Raw genomic sequence first — 24,328 nt, 5'->3', positions numbered from 1 at the left:
GTAGAGAGATTTGGATTTGCAGTCTGATTCCAAGAGTTAAATAGCATTCAAAAAAGTATTTTTAAAAACCTTTTTAAATGGAAAATAGTCCCTAAAGATTCTACAAAGACACAGTGATATCTTCTCCATTTGTGATTGTATTTAGTAAATTTTTAGTTGCCCAGAGATGAGTTTTCAAAGGAAAATACCAACAGATAAACACTTTGCATTCCATTCCTTTCTGACGGATATTTAAAAATGGGAACAAGATAGTCTTGAATGTGCCTTGACACTTCAGATCTGGCTGCCCTGTATCTCCATCTGTACACTGGTATTTTGTCCCCAACAATTACTGACTGTTCTAAATGTCTGCTGGAAATGCACTCTGTGGATTCACTTGAAGATCTCACAGAGAAGCCTGTTAGCTTCTAACTAGAATAGGTATAATTTTGTACTTTGATTTTAATATTTTAAATAGATTACCCATCCAGACTTTAATAATGCATTCTATATAAGGCTCTACAGAACCAAATAATCTACATAGCCTTCTCTTAGCCGCTGGGAAGACTAGGGGAAGAAGTAATTCTTTCCTGATACTCAGTATGATTCTGAAGTACAGATACAATAAACGAAATCCATCTTTATACTTGTCTTACTGTCTATGAAGCTAGGATGAGGTGAATTTTAAAGTGGCATCAGTGGAGTGCTGGCCCCTGAAATCACAGCTTCTGTTTCTTGCTGTATTTGGGGGACTGAGCAGGGAAGGGTCTTCCAGTAACTATACAAGTACATGTGGGTTTGCAAATAATCTGTATTCATTATAGGCTTCTGGACTCTGTGTACTTCACACCATACAACTCAATGAAATTACATAGCATAGAAGCTAATGTTTGTATAATAGGCTAGGAAAACAATGCTTGTAATATGAGTCTCTTGTTTCTACTAATCTTTTTCTATGAGGGTGCATTAGACAGCAGAATAAAGCTCCATCATTGAAACTACCAGGAAGTATTTTCCCCGCTCAGTTCCTTAACACCAGAAAAATACATCAGGGAATGGCACTGCCATCATCAGTCAACTCTACTTTGCATGAGAACATTGTATTTGTGGCTGTCCTTCACTTGGAAAACAGAGTTCTTATTGTTTTTATCTCTAATGAAAAGGCATAGAAAGCTGTCTCTTCCAGTCAGATCAGTTCTGGGATGTTGTTCACAATTCCTAATTCCAAAGTAATCTCTATTTTTATGTAGAGTGTCCAGGTATTTGGGGTGCTGTGTTCTAGCATCCTGATACTAGAGCCTGTGTTCTAGTAAGATGACAACTTCCAATGTCATATTACACTGTCAGTTAGACTGCCAGCAACAATACTGAGCACCTTTAATGGGGTGTTAAGAAAGGGGTTTTTTTCTGTTTTTTTTTTCTTTATCTTTGCCAGTGGAAAAGCATAAAGAAGCAGTCTAGGGAATTGTTTTGGAAGGACTTTTTTTTTTTTTTTCTTTAGGTGTTTTGAGTTCATATTAGGGAAGGCAGGTTAAGGATTTCACTTCACATTTGGTGATGAAAAGTCTGTGGATTTATGCTGGGTTTTGGTTTCCTTAGGAATTTAACTTCCCAGTTTCAGCCTGCCTGAATTCACAGGACAATTTTGGCTGATAATCACTCACATCTTTCTTGTATGTTCAGTGTGGTGAAGGAGCAGAGTTTTTGACTGCAGCGTTTGCTGTATTATTTTAGGTTATCCTAGTGTTTTCTTAGAAGTGAGGAATGTAAGGAAGTATCTAAAAATAAGAGCAAAGCCAAACAGCTTATGTCCATACCCTTTAAGTACTGAGTGCTGAAAGCAGAGAAAACTCTAATGTGCTCACCAAAATTTGATGGTATGTGAAAGCTCTTCTGTTTTAGTTGGGGTTCCCTAATGGCGTCAAGTTTCATAAGCAGCTATACTGTATTGGTGTCATCCAGATGCAAGCAGAGAGGGCTGTGTAAAACTGAGATCAGGACACTGTCCAGTCAGAGAAGATGCAGTTCACAAGAAATCTGGAGGTAGTAAAATGTGATGCCATAGTGAATGAGCAGAACTGTTGTCTCAGTAGTTGGGGTTGTATTTGAAGCATTGTGGCTTCTTATTTCTAGAAGTGCTGGTCTGTCTTTGGAGTGTCAGGTCCAACAGGTTGATGAGGCCATTGCAGGAATGTAGTAATCTGTCTTGGTAATGGAGTTGTAGTTGTACGTGGGTAAGGGTAAGCAGAATGTTTTCCTATAAAGCTTACTATAAAAGAAGCAAAGCATGTCCAAGGCCCCGCACACACGTTCATTTTCTGTCTGCTCAATCTAATGAATTAATTTGAGAAAAACAGGGTTTAGGAGGAAAAATACAATAAAATCATGCAGTAGATAATGGTTCATTAGTTTTCTGCTTCTGAGTGATGTATCTATATAGTAGTCCAATATAAATAGCAATCATTATCTCCTTGAGGAAGAGATAGTATGTGGTAAGGGAACCACTGAATTGGGCTTAACCTCTCAAAATGGAAGTAATAATAAGTAGATGTTGTCCTGAAATGTGAGTTAACTTTGAGTTTGTTTCATTTCTGTAAATTTTGTTGTTCCACCCATACAATAGCAGATACAGCTAGTGTTGTATCTATTACCGTATTTATTGCTGCATCTATTCCTCGGTAAAGTTGAGTTCTCTGTGAGAGCTTTGTGTAGAGAATGACTTATCCTGATATGACTTTTTTTCCTTTTCCCACACAGATCACCCCTGGCAGTAAGGCAGCACAGTCACAGATGAACCAAGGTGACCTTGTGGTAGCCATTGATGGAGTCAACACTGACAGCATGACCCACTTAGAGGCCCAGAACAAGATCAAGTCAGCCAGCCACAACTTGAGCCTCACTCTTCAGAAGTATGTTGATGCAAGTTAAAGTCCTTGTATTAACTACGGGCTTCCTATGAAACTTGTGACTTAGTGATATAAATGTTTTTTCTCTGTTAGATTTACTTGAACTGTTCAATGCACAGATATGAGATAGAATGCCAAAATCTGCTCTGATTCTTATAGAAATCAGCATAGATTCTTATAGAAATTGGTATGGTTGATACGCTGAGTGTTATCTGTGTTGAATTTAGCCTACTGTGTTCAGGTGTAATCCCATACCCATTCAAGCTTCTGTTAAAAATTCTGTTAAAGCAGAATTTCTTCACATAACAGGTCTCTCAGCTTTTCTTGGTTAATGTTGCTTCCAAGGAAACCTGCTCTCAAGTCAGATAACCTTGCACAGAGATTTTCTGTAATAGCTGCATTAATATTTAAAACTCCATGATGTTATAAAGCAAAGTAACTGCTATTTTTATTGCATTGTGGAGAAGATAATTTTTACATAGGCTAGGCAAAGACTGGTACAGAAAGCAGGTTGTAATGTGAAAGTATAATTTCTGAGAATATACCAGAAGAACTCATACATGGATGTGCAATAGAGCTAAACAGTATCAGGAACAGACTAACACCCAAGGAAAAAAGACCTTTACCCGAGGTTTCCAAGACAGAGCAGGGTACTCTAAAGCAAAATGTGTGGCTGAATTTCCCAAGTTTGCCTTTCAGTGGGCGTTCCAGATAATTTATGAAATAAGTACACAAAGTAGAAGGATGCTAACAAAATTGCAACACATTTGTTAGCTTCTGTGAGAACACTGGGTAGACTTAGGTATTTCCTAGAAAAGAGTTTAAATTAAAGCTTTTCAGATATTCCAGATTATCTCAAAGAAAAATCTCTAGCTGTTTCAGTGAATGCAAGGGAGGTAGGGAGATGTATGGAGTAAATTCTGCTGCCTCATAGGCTGTGCGTGTGTGCCTCTAGTGTGCTTAGGCAAGATTTTCAGCCAGAGTTAGAGACAAGGAGCCTCATCGTAAAGGTACTGAAATGGGCTTCATATTAGGAGCCAGAAGAAAATTGTCTTCCTAAATTGTTAAGGGGAGATGGGGTGCTATTTTTATGCATGTGATTGAATTCTTATCCTATGGCTCAATCCAGCTTCTTTTTCTCTGTTCTAATGAATGCTAGTGATATTATGAATATATGTATGATACCCTTTTAAAAAGATTTACATTGTTCTGGATTATTTTCTATTTGAAAATTAGGGAAAATAATTTCTGGTAATTTATTTTAGAACTTCTGTCTGCTTTTCTGTTGGATCCTTGTGTTTTTTCATTGAGAAAATATGTTTCATTTTGTGCTTTGGCTTGTTGCATGTTTGGGGCTAATTTTCCTGAATATTGGACCTGAAAAATGGTCCAGTGGCTGTCTCTATGGCTTGGCATTTACAACTACAAATCATCACCTCTCCTTCCATACAGAGGATGGGTTCCCAAATCTTTGACTAACAAAACCTACTATCCTAATACATACCACAGATGCAAGTCACTTAAAACCATAATTTTGATCAAGTGTTGGCAGGGACATCTCATGTGAGTAATTGTTGTGCTTTTGTACTTGCTGACAATTGTTGCTAAATGACAACAATTCTAGTTGCCACATCATTAAAAAAAAAAGTGATTTACAGCATCCAGGACAACTTATTTATTGTTGAATGATTGAAGTAATTGTTAGTTTTCTTAAAATATTTTCAGAATGCTAAAGGCTTATTTATTGTGGTGTACATTATTCTTTGCATAATTCTAGTGGAAGTGTCATTATTTACTGCTTTCTTGCTCATCTATTGTTTATTTTATTATTTTTTTAAAGGCTTGCCTTGTCTCTCAGTTCCAAAACAGTAGTATGTGATTCAGATAATAAAGTTATGTGGATAATGGACAGCCGAAGTAAGCAGTAATGCAGCATTCCACAGACTGAAATACGCTCACATAGATAATAGATGTAAATGAGTTAAGATCCATTTTGAAAAGAAAAGAAATGGCATAAAGTGGTGTGAAATACTATTAAGCACAAATAGGTCAGACAACTTCTTTGTTAGCAAATGAGAACTTTCACAGATGATGCTTGTGCTCTAAACTTATGCAATTCATAGAATCTCTTCAGTATGACAGTTGCTTTTTCATGTGAGCTATTAGTTTGCACTGGTGACCCACTCAGCTTTGCTAGAGCTGTATGGGAAAAACAAACGTTGAAAAGTAATTATTATTTTATTTTTAATTGAGCATTTTTCTTAGATGTTATGGGGCTGTTCAGAAAGTTGTGCTCAGAGGAATTAAGCTGGCTTTCCCTTTGCACAATTCGGTGTTTGTGCAAGCTAAACCCTATCAGCATGTGATCTCAGCCAGCTGACGTATGCGTGTATCAGTTATGCAGGTCGAGCATCCCAATGTCTTGAACAAAAGGCATCTCCACAATATTTGGGAAGTTAGCTTAATCTCACTTTGAAAAATTATTTTCCTAGGCACAAATGGCTTAATTTGCTCAAGTACGAAAAGATTGCGGCAGTTTAATCACCTGCACAAAATTTACAATGAATTTTTTTTCCCAACAGAAATTATTTTATGAAAATTTTATTGGTGAGAAGAATAGTTCACATGAAAAATCTGGGAGCAATCACTAGTGATAGTAATTTTCAAACAAGTAAGAACAAAACAGGAGAAAGGCAGAATCTCCTGGACTTGGTTACAAGGAAAATGACTGTGCTAAGAGATCATTTTAACTTTTTTAGACATAGCTTGCAGCACTGAAACTGGAGTGGAGTGTTCCACTACTATGGGGAAAAACAAAGCCAGTTTCTGTAAAGATGGTAGAGATGGGTACACTCGGTTGTCTTATTTGCATAAAAGTTTGGAAACATTGGAAATCCTTTCAAATGGAAAGGCATATATGTGCATTAGGAAATTGACTGTTGTGATGGGAAGACTTAAGCCCTGAATTTTGGTAATCTTAGACATTTATGTGAAATAGTCACATGGCTCTACGCAATATGTTTCAAAGTCATGGAATGCCCTAACAGGCAATCTGTGGCTTGGTTTCACTGTTGCAGCACTGGAAGTATAAGTGAACTTGCTTGTTTAGTCTGTGAGGCCATGGAAGAAACAGCAGAATGTGAAATCTAGACATAAACGCTCTGAGACAGAAAGCTTTTTATTTTTCTAATGGCTCTTGGCTCTCAAGAGCAATGGCCTTTGCTATTATTGATCCTGGCTATGAAGGTTTCATGGGCATTGTTTATAACCTGACAGTTCGGACACTGTTTGCTGCTACTCACTTTTATTATCACACTCAATTTTCCTGTGGGTTTCTTTTTTCAGGGTGGGGAACTGGTTATTTTTTATTTGGCTGTCAAGAAAAAGCTGTACATGGTGTCAGCACTTGTGCAGGACGTCAAATTGCAAGTTGTCAAACGTAGGAGAAGGGAAGCATTAAGAATGCCCATTTGTACTTGCCTGCCTACACAGTGAGAGTCTGCACTCCTCTGACTATACAAACTTAGTTTTTCTTCAACTACCATCAGTCTGCATTGTTCAAGGTACACTAACACAGCTCTTCAGTGAGTGCTTAGTGCACAGTGCTGGCCTGAGTGGAATTCTCCATGTTTCAGTCATGTAAAAATCCCATTATGGGTTCAGGAATTGTGGATGTCGAGTTGGTTTTTGTTTTTGTTTTTGTTTTTCCTGGCAGCTTCCTTCCCTAAACTCCCTGTTAAATTTGTCCTTATTACTTCACCCATGCTATGTTTTCATGTGAAACCAGAAAATTAAGATGGAGGTGTCACCAGCTGTGCCAGAGTTTTGATCAGGCAGCCAGAACTTGCCTTGTAACTAGCTTGAGTGAAACACTGCATTTTAGGACTGCTCATTTTCAGTGTCTGGCTACCTAGTTCTCCAGTGACTGAAGTGTGCTTCCCTGTGCTGCTTTTGGGAAAGTTAAAGGATGCAGACAGGCAAGTGGCAGGGATTTGAATTGTTTGGACCATCCTTGGAGAAAGAGACCTGTGATCCAGAGGTGTGGAAAGTATGGGACCCTCTAGACCAGCTCTGCTTCCTTCAGTGTAGAGGACAAAATAGATCTAGGAAGTGAGTTCTCTTCTGAGCTGAAGAAAAGAGAGCAGCAGTGAGGGGAGAAGGAAAAGAAATTTCTTTGGCAATGTGCAGTGTTACCCACTAGAACTCCATGAGGCATGATAGTATTGAGGCAAACAAGGCTGATACTCTAAACCATTAAATACTTAAATGGATGCTGCTCTTTTCTTAGAAACCCACATTAATATAGAGGTACTGATGGGGATTGGTGCCAGTTCTGCTAGACAATGCTACGGAAGGCTGTGGTCATGCTCTAATGACCTGAGTTGTGGTGGCAAAAGACATTGCTGTGCTTTTAGTCTTTTGTGACCTCCTGGAATTTAGTTCTCAATCATTTTTCAGTATCGGTTTCTAATCAGTTACTTGAGCTACACAGCTGCCCCAGGCATTTTAGTTCTAGGCCAGTTAAAGTTCATCTTTAACTGGATGGCTGTTCCACAAATACTTGGCAATGAACTTATTGTCCTGCACTTCACAGGTGAAAAATGAAATGCATGCAAAATCTATTTTCATTTCATACAAATGGGTTGCTTTTTAAAATTCACAGTAAATGCAATGCACAAGAGTGCAGTATTATTTGTCAACAGTTTCAGTGGAGCATCCACAACATTCATTTGATCTTTACTCAAGGAATCTGATCAGCCTCCTTGGAAAGGATTCACCAAATGTACTGGCTTGGTTTTGGAAAGTGCTGTAACATGAGCGCGCCTCATTCTGCTGGCACAAACATTCCTGGAACACTCTAAGGCTCCTGCCTTGGCGTCACCCTGTGCTGCTGGAGAGGAGCAGGGGTTGTGCAGACTTTTTGCGCTTGGTGTGTGTTGACGCAGCCTTCCCCTCCCAGGGCATGCCAATGGTGCTACCATTCACTTCCAGACAGGCACAACTGACTGTCTTTTCCTGAAAAATTGTGAGTTAAATGATCTTTTTCTCTAGTGAAAGGGAAAGTGTCAGAAGTAAAGCTGTGAGAGACTTACGGTAAATATTTAATAGCTTTCCTTTTTTGTACAGCACCAAAAGATGGCTGATCCTGCAGTATTTATTTCAGGCCTGCTATAAATAAAGCATGTGGTGACAGCAAACTGCAAGCAAGGGGAATTCAGTGGTTATGGCAAACTGCTTTCTTTTGTCTGAAGCTGTGAATAGTAACCGATTCTGTGCATGTATTAGGTCTGCTGATGGGTGTATTTTAAATAAGAATCAGATTTAGGCTGAGTTTATGATCAGAAGAATTAGAAGAGAGTATCTGTCACAGTTTAGGAGTAAATTAAAACTATATAAACAATATGGATGAAAACACAGTCTGAAATAGTGGTACTAGGACTATTTTGTAGAAATGTTTCCTACAAGCATTGTAGGAGATGATTAGTAAAAGCAAACAGAAAATTAAAATATGGATTTGGAATTTTTTACCTGCTTTGATTCCATTACATTCGTCAGACTAATGATGTTTTCATTCAGGGACTGCTTACAGACTAGAGGTAGGACTTCAGGCTGTATGAATATGACTTTTTTTTATTTGTTTTTTTTTAAAAGAACACTACTGCTAGTGATAGTTTACTAGTGTTCATGTTCAGCACTGTGAATATATCTCCTGAATTCCATTCTTAGAGTGACTAAGATGTTCCTGCCTTTCTGACTGCAGTCTTCAAGCTGTGGAAGCTGAATGCCCAGTACCAAATGACTGCTCCTTGGATGAGGCTGCAGCAACACTTTCACACTCAGGAGTCCCACCTGGGACTCAACAGCTAGTGTAGCAGCACTTAAAAGTTTAGGGAACGAGGACCACATCAAGACTCCAGTAAGGATCTCTGAATTACTGGATGCAGAAGTGAGGTGGTTGTGAGCATGCAAGACCATGGATTAAGGATATGAATGCCTGCCTCCTATCAGAACACAGTATTTAGTGAAGTGTTAACGAAGATGTGCCATTTGTGTCTGGTAACATTGCACTAGAAATTGTGAATTCTTATCCTATTTTGAAGTACAAATATGTTCATATTGCTATAGAAATATAGCCTGAAATTAGAGGACACTTGAAAAATCAAATATGAGTATAAAAAGAAAAAATTAAAGAATGAAGCTCCATTCCTGAATCCACTCCCTTGAGTTCTCCATAAATTTTTTTCAAATATGCCACTATGATTCTCCATAGAATTTAATGCTTAAATTAAGAAAATACTGGCTAAGTATCAGAAAGAAATAAATTAAAAGTTCATGCAATGTTAGATATTCCACGTGATGTTATAATAATGAATAATTATGGCCTAGACTGGCCCACGTACTCAGATCTGTGACCATATAGACAGTCCCAGTTGGAGCCCTCCACTCGCTCAGTGAGCACCTTAGTCTGTAGGTAACTGCATGTACCTGTACTCAGGAGAGATGTTAGAGAATCTACCTTTGGGCAGACAAGAAAAGCAGAACAATCAAACAACCACTTCTGTGCTTTCCTGAATCACAATCTGGTAAAAATTTAAAATTTTAAGCGGATATAAAGGAGAGGAACACTAATTGTGGATGTGAAATGTGATACTTGTTAGTTTAGTTTGCTTATATCTGCATGTGACTCTAGAACTTTCAAGAGCCATCTGCCTCCGATAACCAAGGTTTCTTCCCTGGACTTCTGATGATGCTGTATGTTCAAAACATTTAAAAAAGCATATCCTACTAGTGGATTAAAGAAGCTACCATGTGTTACTGTGAGCTGAGAGAGGTGGTCCCCTCTCACTCCTTGTGAAATAAAGGAGAATCCTATTGCATGCCCAGTTGTCTTTGTATGCGGGTATGAGAGGACAGTTAACAGATGTCAGGCTAGCATTTGGAAAGGGCTGTGAGTTACTGTCTTTAAGTAGTAACATTTAATGTTGTTAAAATTAATGAGCGGCTTTTTCCATGGAAAATGAAATAAAATATCAATGTCAGTCACTGTAATAAATATAAATATATTCCTTACATGAGCAGTTTAACTGAGTGGACTGCTATTTACACTCACTGCATAAAGTGTTCTTATTAGTTTTAGAAAAGAGCCTGGAAACTGTGGAGATGTGCCAAGGCTTTAAAGGGCAATGAAGTTTTCATTACAACAAGATTCTACTTAGGGATTGGAACTCTTCTGAGTGCACATCAATTCTTTTTCCCCTAAATACCAGCTTAGAGGTGAGGTTAAAAAAATCATTGTTACTTGTCTGAGAAAGATAATCTCCGTGAGAATCCTTTCGCATATTACGTTGCACTCCACCATGGAAAGGTCAAGGTGGGGAAACATGGGCACATCTTGCCAGAGTCAATGGGCTGATATAGTTTACTAAGTACACGATAGTTGTACTCTTTCAGACAGTTACTGGTTGCATTCTACAATGAGGAAGTCGATATGTTACAGAGTAGACAGGAAGGTCACAACATATTAGGGCTGGGACCTTTTCATATTTAGTATTGATTAGCTTAAGCATGGTCATGTCAAAATGTAAACTACGCAGTTGAAGCTGATTGGAATGGATGATAGAGTACTTTTTAGAGATGGAACGAGGAACCATTCAATCAGGTGAAACGCTAAAGCTTTACTAGATCCATCTTGTAATGTGTTATTTGTGCATGTGAAGTTCATAGTTTCCTTTGGATCCTTTTTACTGTGGTGTTTCTTGCCCACCAACCTCTATAAAAGCTGCCAGGGCTCATTCTTTTTTTCACAAAATTTTAATCATCAGTGGTCCCATTGTTTCTTACAGTGAGAGCAGTGATACATCAAGGTCTGTTTTGCCTGGCTTTCGGGCATCTTCAGGGGTTTCTTCAGGGGTTGGCCACCACTTCATCTCTGCGCTCTCTCTGGCTGGATTCTATTGCAGCATGGCAGTGCTGAGCACTGGGTACAGGCTGGCCTGTACATGTGAAGTTTCTGCATTACTGTGTAATGACAACTTCAAACAGTACTTTAGTACCTCAAAAGGAAACAGATTATTTTGACAATTCCTGCCTAACTTTCTTGACTTTCTTTCCAGTCGAAGTATCTCAGATACAGGCATTAATGGAAAGCTCATTGAAGTGTTTTACCTTGGAAGCAGAAAAAGTTAAGTCCTAAATGAGGCATACTGTAGTTAAGAGCTAATTTTCTGTGTTCACTAATTCTTGTCTCCCAGTTATGTCAATTAGAAATACTCTAAAAGCTATGTGGCACACAGTAAGATGCACATCCTAAGTAAGAAGAGTTACAGGAAAATCGACTAAGTAAATATGCTTCATTAACACTTCTAGGAAACTGAATAAATTAATTTGTGGTCAGGATGCTCAAACTGTTCTGAGTTAAGCTTTTGCTTTTTGAAAATGCTGAGTGGCAAGGGGAAGAATAGAATTCATCTGCATAGTGTAGAAATCTGGATTTGAACAACACTTGAACTCCTCCATATGAACAAAAGGCAGTTACAAAGCTTTATGTTATTCTTCTGTCAATCGTCATATCTTTGAAGTTCGGTTGTGATTCCCTGATTTGAAAGCTGGCTCTTTAGGGTGGTGCTCTACAGCACTCCCCAGTGCTGCTCTGAAGTCTGTACCTGAGTTCTTGAGAATTGTTATTTATTATGTTTACTGGGCACGGTTGAGTCACATCTCAAGACCAGGGTATGATAGGTTACTTACAGGTGCTGAACCTTTATTCAGTGCCTCTTCTGTTTTTTGTTAGTAATAGCTAATTCTTTGTGCTATGCTATTAGATCCTTTCATAACTCAAATGTTTTCTTCTGTTCTTCTTAAACTAACAGATTATCTTATTATTTGTATGTTTGCCTTATAGATTTCTTTCAAACATCTCTCAGTAATTATAAGTAATTAATATAATAATGAAATTAGTACTGACTTCTATGCTGAACTTAGAGATTTCGAGTGAGACACTGTATCTGAATATGTACCATTAAGCTTTGGTCCCTCTCTGATAATTTTGATTGTATTTCAGCCGCTCTGTTTTGATTCTGTAACTCCATTCTCTGTAACTAGGCAATCCAAATTTGGCATTTAGCCAATTCATTATTAAGGTGAGGATAGTGCCTTTCTATCTATGATCAATGCCTATTCATAGTTTCTGAGTATCTGAAGTAGTGCAGTTTTGCCTGCACTGTGCTGAAAGTACCACTTCTATTCCCCTTAATGTTTCTGCAAGCTTTGAGAGGAACTTCTAATGCTTTTAGCTGATCGGTAATAGCCATAGAAAACACGTAAATGAAAAGTGGAAAGTAAAAGCAACCCATCTCCTCCCTCTAATAGGCTCCTGTTTCAGCCTAGTTAAAATGTATTTTACTTGTGAAGCCTGTGCTATTTGAATCGAGTTAGTATGGATAACTAGAAAAGCTGTGCAAAACTCCCATAATGAAATCTGAAGTCAAATGTGAATTTGGATTGGGTTAACATTAAAAATTTCAGTAAGCACCATTGTGATTATAATCTATGGATGAACAGTCTTAAGAAAACTAGTAAAATAACATTTAAGCTTAAAGCAACTTAGCTGTGTGAGATGACATTTGAATGACAATATAGTGATGTCAACAGGGTTTTGTGAGCTACAGCTGATCACTGTATAACAGTGATGTGTTTGGTAATTCAGCACTAAACAAGCTCATTTTCAAATTCTTATGATCTATTTATTATTACATATAACCAAAGTTTTGGATTTGATAGAAATTAATGTATGTTTTCAACAGTGTTGATGACAGTACACCTCTACAAGCAAATTCAATCGTGACAGCAGGAACAAGTTCTATAACTGGATGAAATTTCCAGGGGATGAACCCACATGTTTTTATGGGTTCCCTGAGTTGAGTTTTTGGTAGCGATAAGAGGAGGAAAGGTTTGGAAATGGTTTAAAACCAGTGCAAAGACAGGAAGTAGAGGACAGCAAGAAAATAACTTGCCTGATAAAAAGGCATTCATGCTTCATGGAGGTTAAGCATAGAGCCTGCTGTGTGTGTTGGGTGAGTGCCAGGCATATGCTCAGCTTCCGTACTTAGTATCCTTTGGAGAACCATCACACACAGAGCAGAACTGCAGGGATATTGGCAGAGAATCCCCATTTGCCCTTAGAAGCTGCTGGGATGGAGGAATTTTGCTGTTGGTAGCAAGTCAACTAAAAAGAGATGGAGGCGTCAGGAGGTAGTTGCTCCATTCAGGAGGGAACAGGCTGGAGGACAGAATTCAAGGCAGTTCAAGAAAGAACGGAATTTGCATAGCAGGAAGGAGAGGAAGAGTTAAGAAGATGCAACAGGCACTGTGTGTATGCCACAGAAGTAGAAAGGGTCAAAGAGAGACCAGGAGAGTAGAATTTTCTTCTCCAACTTTTTCTTTTTCTTTTTTTTTTTTTTTGTTTTTTTAAATACATGTTCTTTTTTAAGAATCTCAGCTTTATGCACAGTCTCCAGTTCCCTTCCTCTCACAAAAATTTCCAAGGTTTCTTCCCTTTTCCTTTCCCTTTCTATTCCATGTTTGTGGTTGCCCCTGACTCAGTTCCCTTCTAAGGGATAATGGGTACTACATACTTCCAAACAAATTCCTTCATAGGTTTTTTTGAATAGCAGCTCCCTTTTAGGTTGGTGCCATTTATGCATGAGAAGTTTTTGTCCGTATATTGCTGTGAGTATGAATATTAGGTCTGTAAAGCATAATTGCTTGTCTTGCAATCTGAGTGCAGCACAATGCAGAGAAATAATTAAGAAATCAGTCATCCAGCTAAGTGGTAATATTTGCATTCACCATTAATATATAAAGAGCAAAACTGCTGATGGAAATACTTTCCAATTTTCTTGCAGGCACAGATGATATCCTGAGAGGGAAAGTAGGTCTCATCCTAGCCCCAAAGTGATCACAGTTACATTTGAAGTACCATCAAGTGTTCTGGGTTTTGTCTTTGTGAATCTCATTGGAGTCACTAAGACAACTGTTTGCTGATGTCCCAGGCAGGGCTTAGAGAATTAAACCATGGTATCACAAGACTCAAGATTTTCTGTGCAAGACTTGCAAACAAGAAGGAGCTTCTGTTTGGCTACTTAATTGGCTGAAGATTTAAGCAACAGGTTACTGATCTTATTAAATGGACACCTCAAATTGATAACCATGTCTAATATTTAGTCTGTCCCTTCTATGCCTCTTACCCCCCCCACCCCTACCAAATGGTCAGGAATACTATTGCATTAAAACAGATACATGATCAGAAGCCCAGTTCTACATGCTCTGTTGTTTTGCATCCTGCTATGTGCTTACCTGTTCCACTCCAGAATGACTCGGTTTAAGTTAGGTGACAAGTAAAGTATGTAAAATGTTTTCTAGGCATTTCTAATCTAATCTAATCTGTTTTATTATTTATCTATGCACTTTTCCCTTTTCATTTTCTAGTGGTTGAAATATTAAGATAACATTATTAAGATGCTCAACAAGGCCTAAATAAGAGCTTATCTGTATTAAAATGAAAGCAAAATCCTACCATAAGAAAAGAAATGTTTATTTTAGCTGTCATGAGAACTAGACACTGACTGGTGAAGATATGAAATATAAAAAAAGCCACATGAAGATGAAAAAGAGCTATTATCTCTTAATATCTTAGATCATGTCACCTCTCTGCAAGTACAGTATTGTGCTCCTCTGAGGACATGGGTTAAAGTGATAGTTCATTACAGAACTCTGTTGCAAACCTTCCTGGGGCAGGCAGCTCCTCTTGATGCAGTTGACTTCAAATGAACCATTGTTGTGAATGCAGATACCAGGGTTGAAGTGCTCTTCAAGGTACATTTAGTTACGTGGGAACAAGTAGAAATTTTGACAGCCATATCAGCAGTGTTATCAAATTGAACTGCTTTGCAAAACAACATCCATCTTGGTTTTGAACATCATTAAGAAAGAGAACTCGTGTTGAGGAAGAGGAGAGATGTATCTGTGGAAAGGAGGAGAATTAATACCAGAATGATGTATTTGGTCATTGTTAAAACTGTTCTGAGTTTTCATTTTTAAATGAGGTTTTTGCTTCCATTTTTAACTTGAAAATATAGGAGAAAATGTCTAAAAGTTGATATCCAATTACAACCACAAAACCGATCTTGATGGAACATTTCAACATCAAATCTAAAATTGTCACAGCCGTTTGGGAGGTTTGGACTTTCATCTTCCTCATAGCCCTGCTAAGTAAATACACTCCCTCAGTGTTTGGAATAAAATAATTTTCTAACCAATGGATTAAGATATAAATCTGGACACACGAGTTTTCATCAGCTGAAAGTCAAACTTGTGTTACGTCTAGCTAAAGAGGGAGGAAAAAATTAACCTGAACTTCCAGACATTTTTCTGAGAGGAGTAATGGCTCTTATGTAAATAATCACTTTATTCTGTAAGTACATACACTTTCATTCCACAAATTGACTTCACCTCTTCTGCCCTTTTCTCTGTTTCAGGGCTCTGCTGAATCTACCAAGTCTCACCATTCTGTTTTTAAATCTCAAAGCTATAAACATCCAGGGCAGAGTTATGTAGGAACCTCATTGTTTTAAAGTAGCATTTTGAAACCTCAAAGTCAGTGTGAAATAAATATCTTGGTTGGATAGCATTGTGAATGACAGATGTAGCTTATCAGTAATGTGGAAGAAATACAGCTTTTTAACATCATCTTCTCTGGTCAGGTAATGAGTGAAAGAAAATAGACATACAATAAACAACAGAAGTGATGGAGTAGTTTGGTAAATAAATTCCTTTGCTGCAATACCAGTATTTTCCAGCTATGACTCAAACATGCAGTATGTGGTTGTTTGCTATACCTCTGTACGTGACAAGCAGCATTTACAGTGCAGAGCAACTTTGGCGCTAAAATTCGTGATCGGTGAGCAGAGCAAGAGGGACACTTAGTGTTTACTATGCCCAGCTCCAGTCTTCGGTATGCCCAGGTCCCCACATGTAACTTCAGAAAAATAACTGGGTGTACCCAGAAATTACACCAATGGAAGGAGGATCAGAATCTCCACCTACATCCCTGTTCATAAAATTGTCACAGTCAATTTTCAGCAATTCTGATTTTGCTCTGGACTGCAGCTGATCTTTTTTTTTGGGGGGGTTCTTTTTTTTTGCTGTCTTTCATGATACATGTGCATGAATAAGGTTTATTGTTTCTCTTTTTAAGCTGAAATGGTTGGAGGAAGGGTACAGCACCCTCTCCTGAGTGAAGATCAGTTGGTAACTTGCTTGAGGAAATTTTGTTCTAGGCAGTTAGTGATTAACTCTTGTTCTTAGAATTTGAAAGTATGTATTTCTCAGATAATTATATCTTAAGGAGTATATTGTGATAGACTCCACCTGTGAGTATCAGCATTAGTGCCTTTTACAGTTTTCTAGCCTCTTGTTTCAGGAATACTTTGCCAGCGAATTTCACAGGGTTAATTACCTATTGTTTAACAAAATGCCAGTTTTCATTGCTCCTCAAACTGTTCACTTTCATAGTGTCTCGTTGTAAGGTAGGCATCTATTACATCATCTGTTTTCAGCTCTTGAAGTAGCATAACTTCAATTTCTTCTGTATGGAAATCTTACAGTTCCTATAAGGATTACTCCTTTTTCCTAGGTTTGTGTTTGTTTGTTTGTTTACTCCTGTTTATGGAAATATAGATGTGGCAGCTAAAGCTGAACACAGCTGAATGTGAAACTAGTTATTAATGCAGGGATTGCAACTACGGATAAGCCCAGTTTTTGTCTAGCTCAGCTTTCTGTCTGGTAGATGCCACTGGGAAGTATTTCAAAGGAACGTACAACACAGCCCTCAGTAAGGAAATCCTGCTTTCCCACTATTGGTCTTCTAAGTTGTGCCATGAAAAATGAGAGTCTGTATGGCTGCTTATTTTTACCCAAGGTACAGCAGCTGTTGGGGTTTTTCTTGCGAGTATAAATATCTAATCCTTTCTAATATCCTACTGTTCTTGTAGTCTCAATGGTGTCTTGTATCAATTAGTTTCATTTCGGGTTAATCAGGTACTCTAGGAAAAAATGTTTGCCTTTATCAATTTTGTGTGTGTTGCCTTTTTAATTTCATTTAGTGTCCAGGAATGTAGCTTTACTTCCCTTTTTTACAGTTCATTATTTTCTAAGCCTTTGTAATGTCTTCCCTTACTCATCTCTCTAAAGCAAACAATTCCAAATGTCGCTTCCACTTGATTTACATGCTTTTAAGAATTTTTATTTCATTTTTGAACCTGTCCTAATTTTGAAATGTACTTTTTAAAGATGAGAATTCAAGGCATAATCCTGATCTCTAGGTTGATAATAGGATATTACTTGTATAATTCTGATTCTTTTGTTTGACTATTTTTACATTTTTAATTTCATTTTCTCTGGTGATCCCATATGTACTGGAAAGACTTCAGGGGGATGTTCAGAGCTATGTAGCTTCTCACAACACTTCCCACAAATACACTTACCTGAGTGCTTCAGCTAGGATTTGTCTCTGTGCTTTCTTTGTTATGTTCCAATGAAAGGGCAAACTATGTTTTGAAAGCATTTTAATGGAGTTTATTTTTGGTTTTTAAATGCTTATGTATGTATATTTGTCAAATACAGGTGAAAGGCAGGCATTTGGACTAGAATATTGTTAATTCAGTAGTGATCTGCTCCTTTTTAAACTAAACTGTCTGAAATTAAGGCCATGTTTCTTCCTGCAGAGATGCTTAAATTATGACAGTTGCTATACAACCTAAGCTATTTAAATAATCTTTTGAGGAGCTGATCTTCAGGTGCCTCAGTGCTGAAGTTTAGTCTCTGCATTTTAAAACACTTCCAAGTCCTTTTTCCCAGAATGTATCTAGTTGTGGCTGACTGTCATCTATGAAAATGCAGTTTGTCACAAGGTACTGGAAAAGGGATTATCTCCCAGGTCAGAGGCTGCTTCTGCAACTGGTGGCTTTTCATCATTCAGGGAAACTATATCAAACTTTTTCTCACATTTAAGACCTTTATAAATGAGGATGCAGAAGCAGCATGGTGAACACTAGAAGAATTCTAGGCTATGCTTAGCTTTCAGTCCTGATGAAGTAGCATTTTTGCATTAAATTAGAGCTGAAAAGTAGGAGTCCAGATTGCTAATCTTTTTTTTCTTTCTTTCTTTTTTGTTTTTTTTTTTGTTTTTTTTTTTTCTTTTCTGGGGGGTGTCCCTAGATCTAAACGTCCAGTGCCAATTTCAACTACAACGCCCAGAATTGATACTCCCAGGGCTGTAATTCCCCACCAGAAGGTATGTGACAATTTCTCCTCAGCCAAAGTTAATACCATTTTTATCTGCCACAGTGAAGGTAAATACCTCTACAGGAAATAGCTTTTGCCCACCCCAAATAAGTAAGCATTGAATGAATGCACAGTCAGCAAAGCTGTCATAACGCAATGTATTAGTGATCTGGTTTTTGTTTATTTCCGATTAGCAGAACCAAAGCATCCAGCTATCCTCCGATGTTATCTGGTCTACCCCATTCTGAGCAGCTTGCTTTCATCTGGGCTGCAAGAGGCTACCAAAGCTTCTCAAAATTTGCTTTTGTAGATTCCTGGGGAAAATAAACATTAGACTGTGCCTGAGTGTGCCCAAGTCCTGACTACAATTGAAAAGACACTGACTTGGAATGAGAACATTAGGGCATTTGGAACCTTGCATCATATTGTATGCTTGTCACATTATTCAAAAGATGTGAGAATAAAAAATAAAGATAAGTCAATAAGTCAATTTAATGGATACCGGTGGCAGAGGAACTGGATGGCTTGGTTTCTGTTGTCAAGTCTTGTCATCTTCCATAAAATAAATGTTCATATCAGAACAAACAGCATTTATTGACTGTACCTGGTAATTCATCACCTGTGTCTTTGGGCGGTACTGGGGAGCGAGGATACCTGAAATATTGTATACATCCTTAGGCTGAAGCACTAGGTAGGACATTTCTATTGCTGATACATTTAATTAGATAAATGGAGAGGGGGTAAAATCTCAATTTCTGCAACTTTGTCCCTTCTGAGAATGCCAGTTTCATCCCTAGCATGTTGTGTAAATAAGAAATACTGAAGATCAAAATACATGGAGAATTAGGTGATGTTCTACTGGTTTTGGCAGTTCTGACTTCCATAGATAGATAGAATTCTAAGTAATTTTTATAAACACCATGTTTTCCAAATTCAAAGCTCAGAGGATAACATCATCCCTCTAACCGCTGCAAATTTGTGCAAAATAACAGAAGAGAACACACTTGGGCAGATTAATTTGATTCACTTTTATTCTGTCAAATTTGAAATGAACCTGTTCAGCCATTTATTAGTTGAGGAAGAAATAATATTATTTTGCTCTGGATCTAGTAAACTTTTTGTCCAGGGCAGAAGAAATTAAGAAATTGCCTTGCTCAGAGCTGTTTCTGCTTCTCTCATGATTTTATAAAAGTTATCTTGGAGAAAGTTATTGGAGGAGTCACCAAACAGGACTTCGAAATTCCTAGAAGAAAAACAATGGATCATTCTTCCAGTTAGACTGATGTTCAGCTGCACCAGCAAAGTCATAGGGAGAGGAAGGAGGAGAGAGTACTTATTTTCCCTCAAGAACTACACAGAATGCTGTTAGTTTTCAATGCAGCAAGTAGACATGTCTATTCAGAGTAATTCACCAGCACAAGAGTGACGGTTATCTTTTGGGACCCTCAGAAGCACCTGTGCGGGTATGACAGTTAGCCTACTTCCACCACAGGCACACAGGTTTCTATACATCAGATTTTCATGACTCTCTAACAGGTGCATTTCTTCCCTGGCAAGTGTCAATTTTAAAATTACTGCTGTAGGTATTTAAAGCTGTTTACTACACAAAACAGTTTTCTCCCTCAACTATCTATCCTATAGAAAAGTTAACTTCACCCACTGCAGGTTTTTCTAAAGGTCCTAAAAGTGCCTTTGGCGTGAAAGCTATAAAGTCACTTTATATTACTTATTTTAACCCTTCAGAGAGAGATGAGGATTAAGGAACTCAACCCTTTTTCAGGAGCATGTTTTCTCACACTTGAGAATTGTGCGCATCAGTGCTTAGGAATCACAGAATCATAGAGTGGTTTGAGTTGGAAGGTGGAGTGGAGGCCACCTATTCTGAATGGACTACAGGCAGTACTTGCAGCTGGAAAAGAGATTTACTGGAACCTGTTTGGAGGAAAAGGGTGGTATCTATGAGAAGGTATGGTGGGAAACATAGTAGAAATATTCAGAAAGGTCTTCTTAAGTCTTTGGCCCAGGGGGAAGAGGTAGCAGTCGAATGCTGGAGTGACATTTGTCACTAATATACACTAGCAGACAACAGTCAATTTTTAACTGAAGAAAAATTCTTCCCTAAGGGTGGCTTGGAAGGATATGAAGACATTGAACCACCAGATAAGTCTCAAAATCCAGACTATAAAGTCTTTACTGATACAGACAGTGCTATGGGGACGTTGCAATAAGGTGTGTTACAGTAAATATACTTTAAAAATCAAGGTTTCTTTGTTTGTCCCCTTATTATTTCTAGTAACAGTATCACTATAGGAATAAAGAATTCTGTGACACATGGGCAGAAGCTGTCACCTCCATATCACTGCTTGACAGTGTTTAGACTCTCACAGGTCACATGAAATGAATTTCATTGCATTTCAAAAAAGAGCAAAAAACTTCATTACAAGACAGTCATGACCGTGTTGTCCCCAAACATCAAGAGAAGTTTTTCTCACTCTTCTCTGAGTCAAGGTTAAGGCATGGCAACGTTAGCTAAAAAAATCTGCATGTGCAAGTTCAGTATCTAGTTTAAACCATAAATTCTCTTGTACATTGTTGCTGATCTGATTGCAGTTCCACTAATTTTCAAGCATGTATGTCTTCTTTGACTGCTATAGTTATGGTTCTTTGTGTCTTACAAAAAGAAGCATACATCATTTTAGAGACATGTAAGGAAGGTATAAAAACCACGGAATTCTTCACCATGATAATTTTTTTTTGACGTTACACATATATTCTATCCAGACTTCCTTGAGCTGATCGATACTATGGATGATACAGCTTCTGCAACCATAGGTATGGCGTTAGTGAGCTGTAGGGCTGTTACTGGAATGATGTGTAGTTTCACTATTTCCTTATCTGACATTAATCTCAAACTTGAAACAGTTTTCATTTAGTCTAGTCAAATCTTTTGGATTTAGTCAAAGTATTTAGTCAAGTCTTTTGCATAGGTGTGGCATAGCTGGAAGAAAGGGTATAACTAATGCTGAAAGCACTCAAATAATAAAATGAGTCAGCATAAGTCCCAAGGATTGAAACTAAGCTGTCAGTGAATTCCTGCAGCTTTTCTGGGGGGACAAAACATGGTTGAAGATTCAGCTCAGTACAGTTCAAAATGTTCAAGCAGAAGCTATAAGGCTAAGCATAGCTTTAACATTTGTCCCTTTACATAAAGGTATTAAGGCAGCCTCTTTAATTTTAATAATATGACTCTCTTGTCCTGTTTCTGAAACAGTACTGAACACAGTTATTTCAGAGTCCTGGTGAGGATCTCATGATGCTTATGATTTGTTTCCTGACAAATTTCGGAATCCATGTTGTTAAGAGAAAATAGATGAAGAGATGATTGAATTTTTAAGCAAAGCATAGGATGGAAGAGCTGGCTGAGCTAAAAGGTGTTTGTTGGATGTCTTTGAGCATTCACTTATTGTCATGGTGCCACCATTTCCTTCTTTCTCTAAAATGTTTAAGGCAATAACTTGGCATGTTGGGAGGTCAAATTCACTAGTATAGCATTAAAATTGTTCTCCAAGAAGTGAATAAAGACTGTACAGTCATAGCAATAGATAAATAGAGCATGGGCTGCCAAAGGAAGAGGACCTGAAAAACTGGTATTGTGTTTTCCAATATGAGTTTGTTTCTCCCCTTCTCTGATACATAAGGAGCATTTGCCTTTCGTGGAAACTGAATGTTTATAAAGAAAAGAAAAATAATATTTTGGAAAAGAAACAGCTGATTCATAGCTTCCTTCTATTCCCAAATGTCTGAGACCTCACTACATTTATCAGTTTTTGAGCTCATTCACTGACATTACACTGGGACATTAAAACGCAGTTTTTCCTCTCCTAATAAGGGATTGCTGCAGGATCACGGCATCTTTCTCCAGGGAAGGAGCGCATTGCTCAGTGTCAGAGCCTCCTCTTCTGGTCGGCTGAAGGGTAGCATCAGACTTGCAGAGTTTGAAATGTTAGCTTGCTTTTCCAGCCGCAGAGACTGCAACAGAATGGGATGAAAGAGTTGGGAAACAGGAGAACGTTTGTTACTGTTGGCTGCATTTCATGTGGTGTAATGCCAAAAGCCGTGCTGCTGCTCAGTATTAGACATCTGACCTTCGCATTCAGAAATGTATTCAGAAGCGCTGCATTGATCTGTTTTTGCCGCTGAACTGGAGGAAAAAAAATAATCCTAAAATATCTACTGGGAATAAACTGAATGAGAGATTCTTTGGCAATCACAAAAGGAAAGAGGTAAATAAGCTGATTATTGGGCAGTGATTCTTTAGAAGAAGTTATACAGCTGCTCTCTGAGGCACTTCCTGTTTCATCGTTTTCCTCCTGAACACAGCAAAAGCAACTACCTTAAAACTACCATGAATATTAACTCAAAAGGGAGAATGCTAACCTGGAATCACTGGGATCCTAGGAATTCTAGTGTTGAGTTATCAGCACACTGGTATTCCAACTAGAAATTGTTCAAGGAGTGAAACTAAGATTCTATTGATGTATAAAGATGAGCAAAATCTATTTTTTTTTTTATGGTAGTCCTGTATTTTTCCCTTTGCCTACTGTTAGTGTCCAGTACCACCAAAACTGTGCAAATGCATTAGGATTAAGGAAATACCTGGCATTCATCTCATTAGCAGCTGAAACTGATACTTTATAATCAGATCCTCTTGCAAGTCCTTTTATTTAGAGGTTTAGAAAGGAAACCCACAGTTAACTTAGATAAAAGCCACAGACTTCTCAGGGCAACAAACAAGTGTAACTGTGGCGTATCCTTTTTCTTCTCTATTGCCTCTATTTTATTTTTTTTTTAATTAAATATTTGGTTTGTCCCTCTCTGCTAGCATGTAAAAGTCATTTGCACAAGTGGTGACTTAATTTATTAACATGTCCTTATGCATTTGTGCCTCTGTTACAAGACATTTTGGGAGAGAATCCCTGTTTTCTGTTTGTTTAATGATACTTGGAAGCTTGCAGTAGGCCACTTAATGGTTGGTTATTTGCTGGTGTTGATGTCAGAGTATAATGACTGAAGTACATAATTCAAATGTATTTATTTAACAAGGCATAGTCTGCAAAATGCTTTTAAGATTATCTATTTCTACAGCCTCAGGCAGCTATTAATGCCAGCTAAAACCTCTTCCTATTTATTCCTAAGAAAAATGTTCTCAATTCATTTTATCTGCCTTACATTTTCGATTCAAAATGTCTTAAATGTATTTAATGTGGTGATTAATTATAACCTTAGACCTTTAGGGTTTTTTTCCAATTAATTTTAATTAATCTGGCCATATTATCTTTATTTCTCAAATGTAATCTCCCTAAATTTAAATATGCAATATAGAAAAATCCAAGAGAAAAATATAAAATATTTCTGTTTCTAGTGATCCTTAGTATCAATATCAGTAAATTACATTAATGATAACCAATACTAGCTAAAGTAGAAAATCAGAGGCCAAATTATTCTCTCAGGCCTATGTTTCCTGCAAGGCTATGTGTGTAAGATGTTAATGATGGTGATTGAAACAGTTGCCAGCCTAAAGGGGGCAAAATGTCACTGCAGACCACCACCTGACCTTGTATTGGCTTTTGCTGGGGGCAGACTGTGGGCTCCATCTCTTCTTCAGGATAACATCCCCTGCCTGTCCCTGTCCTCCAGAGCTGGACTGCCGCATGCTGCCAGTATTACTAGTGGGCCTCTTAACTGTGAGTGTGCATTGTGGCATCCAGGTACCAGTTACGGCTGCAGCATATCTAGGTCCAGAGGGAGAGGTTGAAGTGATCCTTCTCCTGTAGCAAAAAAGCCCAAGCTAGGCTGGAGCCAGGAGCTTCTGAGATAAACTACAAATTGATATTATAGCTCTAGAGAAATCTGTAAATTGCCAAGTATTCAAATAGTTTGTTGGGTACCTCAGCTATAGATTATTTTTTTTTATCCAAAGCATGTAATTACAGGCAAACAGCAGTGAAAAACGAAACAGCTTTTGAAACCATATGATTTATTATTTTAAAACGTGTGCTAATGAGTTCCAGAACGCAGGATGCAATGTTCAAAAGGCAATC

At 37.9% G+C, this 24,328-nt stretch overlaps 1 protein-coding gene across 1 annotated transcript in view; it reads left to right on the top strand.

The window, feature by feature from the left end:
• Positions 1–2,736: 2,736 nt before the first annotated feature.
• LOC104401423 (LIM domain-binding protein 3-like) overlaps positions 2,737–24,328 on the top strand; it is a gene marked incomplete at both ends in the record, with an annotated part of 66,840 nt that continues 45,248 nt past the window's right edge. Inside the window, 2 exons of the mRNA XM_010014614.1 lie at positions 2,737–2,888; positions 18,162–18,237. Of these exons, the coding sequence (XP_010012916.1) occupies positions 2,737–2,888; positions 18,162–18,237 (228 nt within the window). The remainder of the gene's footprint in view (positions 2,889–18,161; positions 18,238–24,328) is intronic.

Source organism: Nestor notabilis, unplaced genomic scaffold (genome assembly GCF_000696875.1).
Source record: "Nestor notabilis isolate BGI_N333 unplaced genomic scaffold, ASM69687v1 scaffold4745, whole genome shotgun sequence".
NCBI lineage: Eukaryota > Metazoa > Chordata > Aves > Psittaciformes > Psittacidae > Nestor > Nestor notabilis.
Note: the sequence above shows the minus strand (reverse complement) of the source record. Positions and strands in the feature narration are given on the sequence as shown.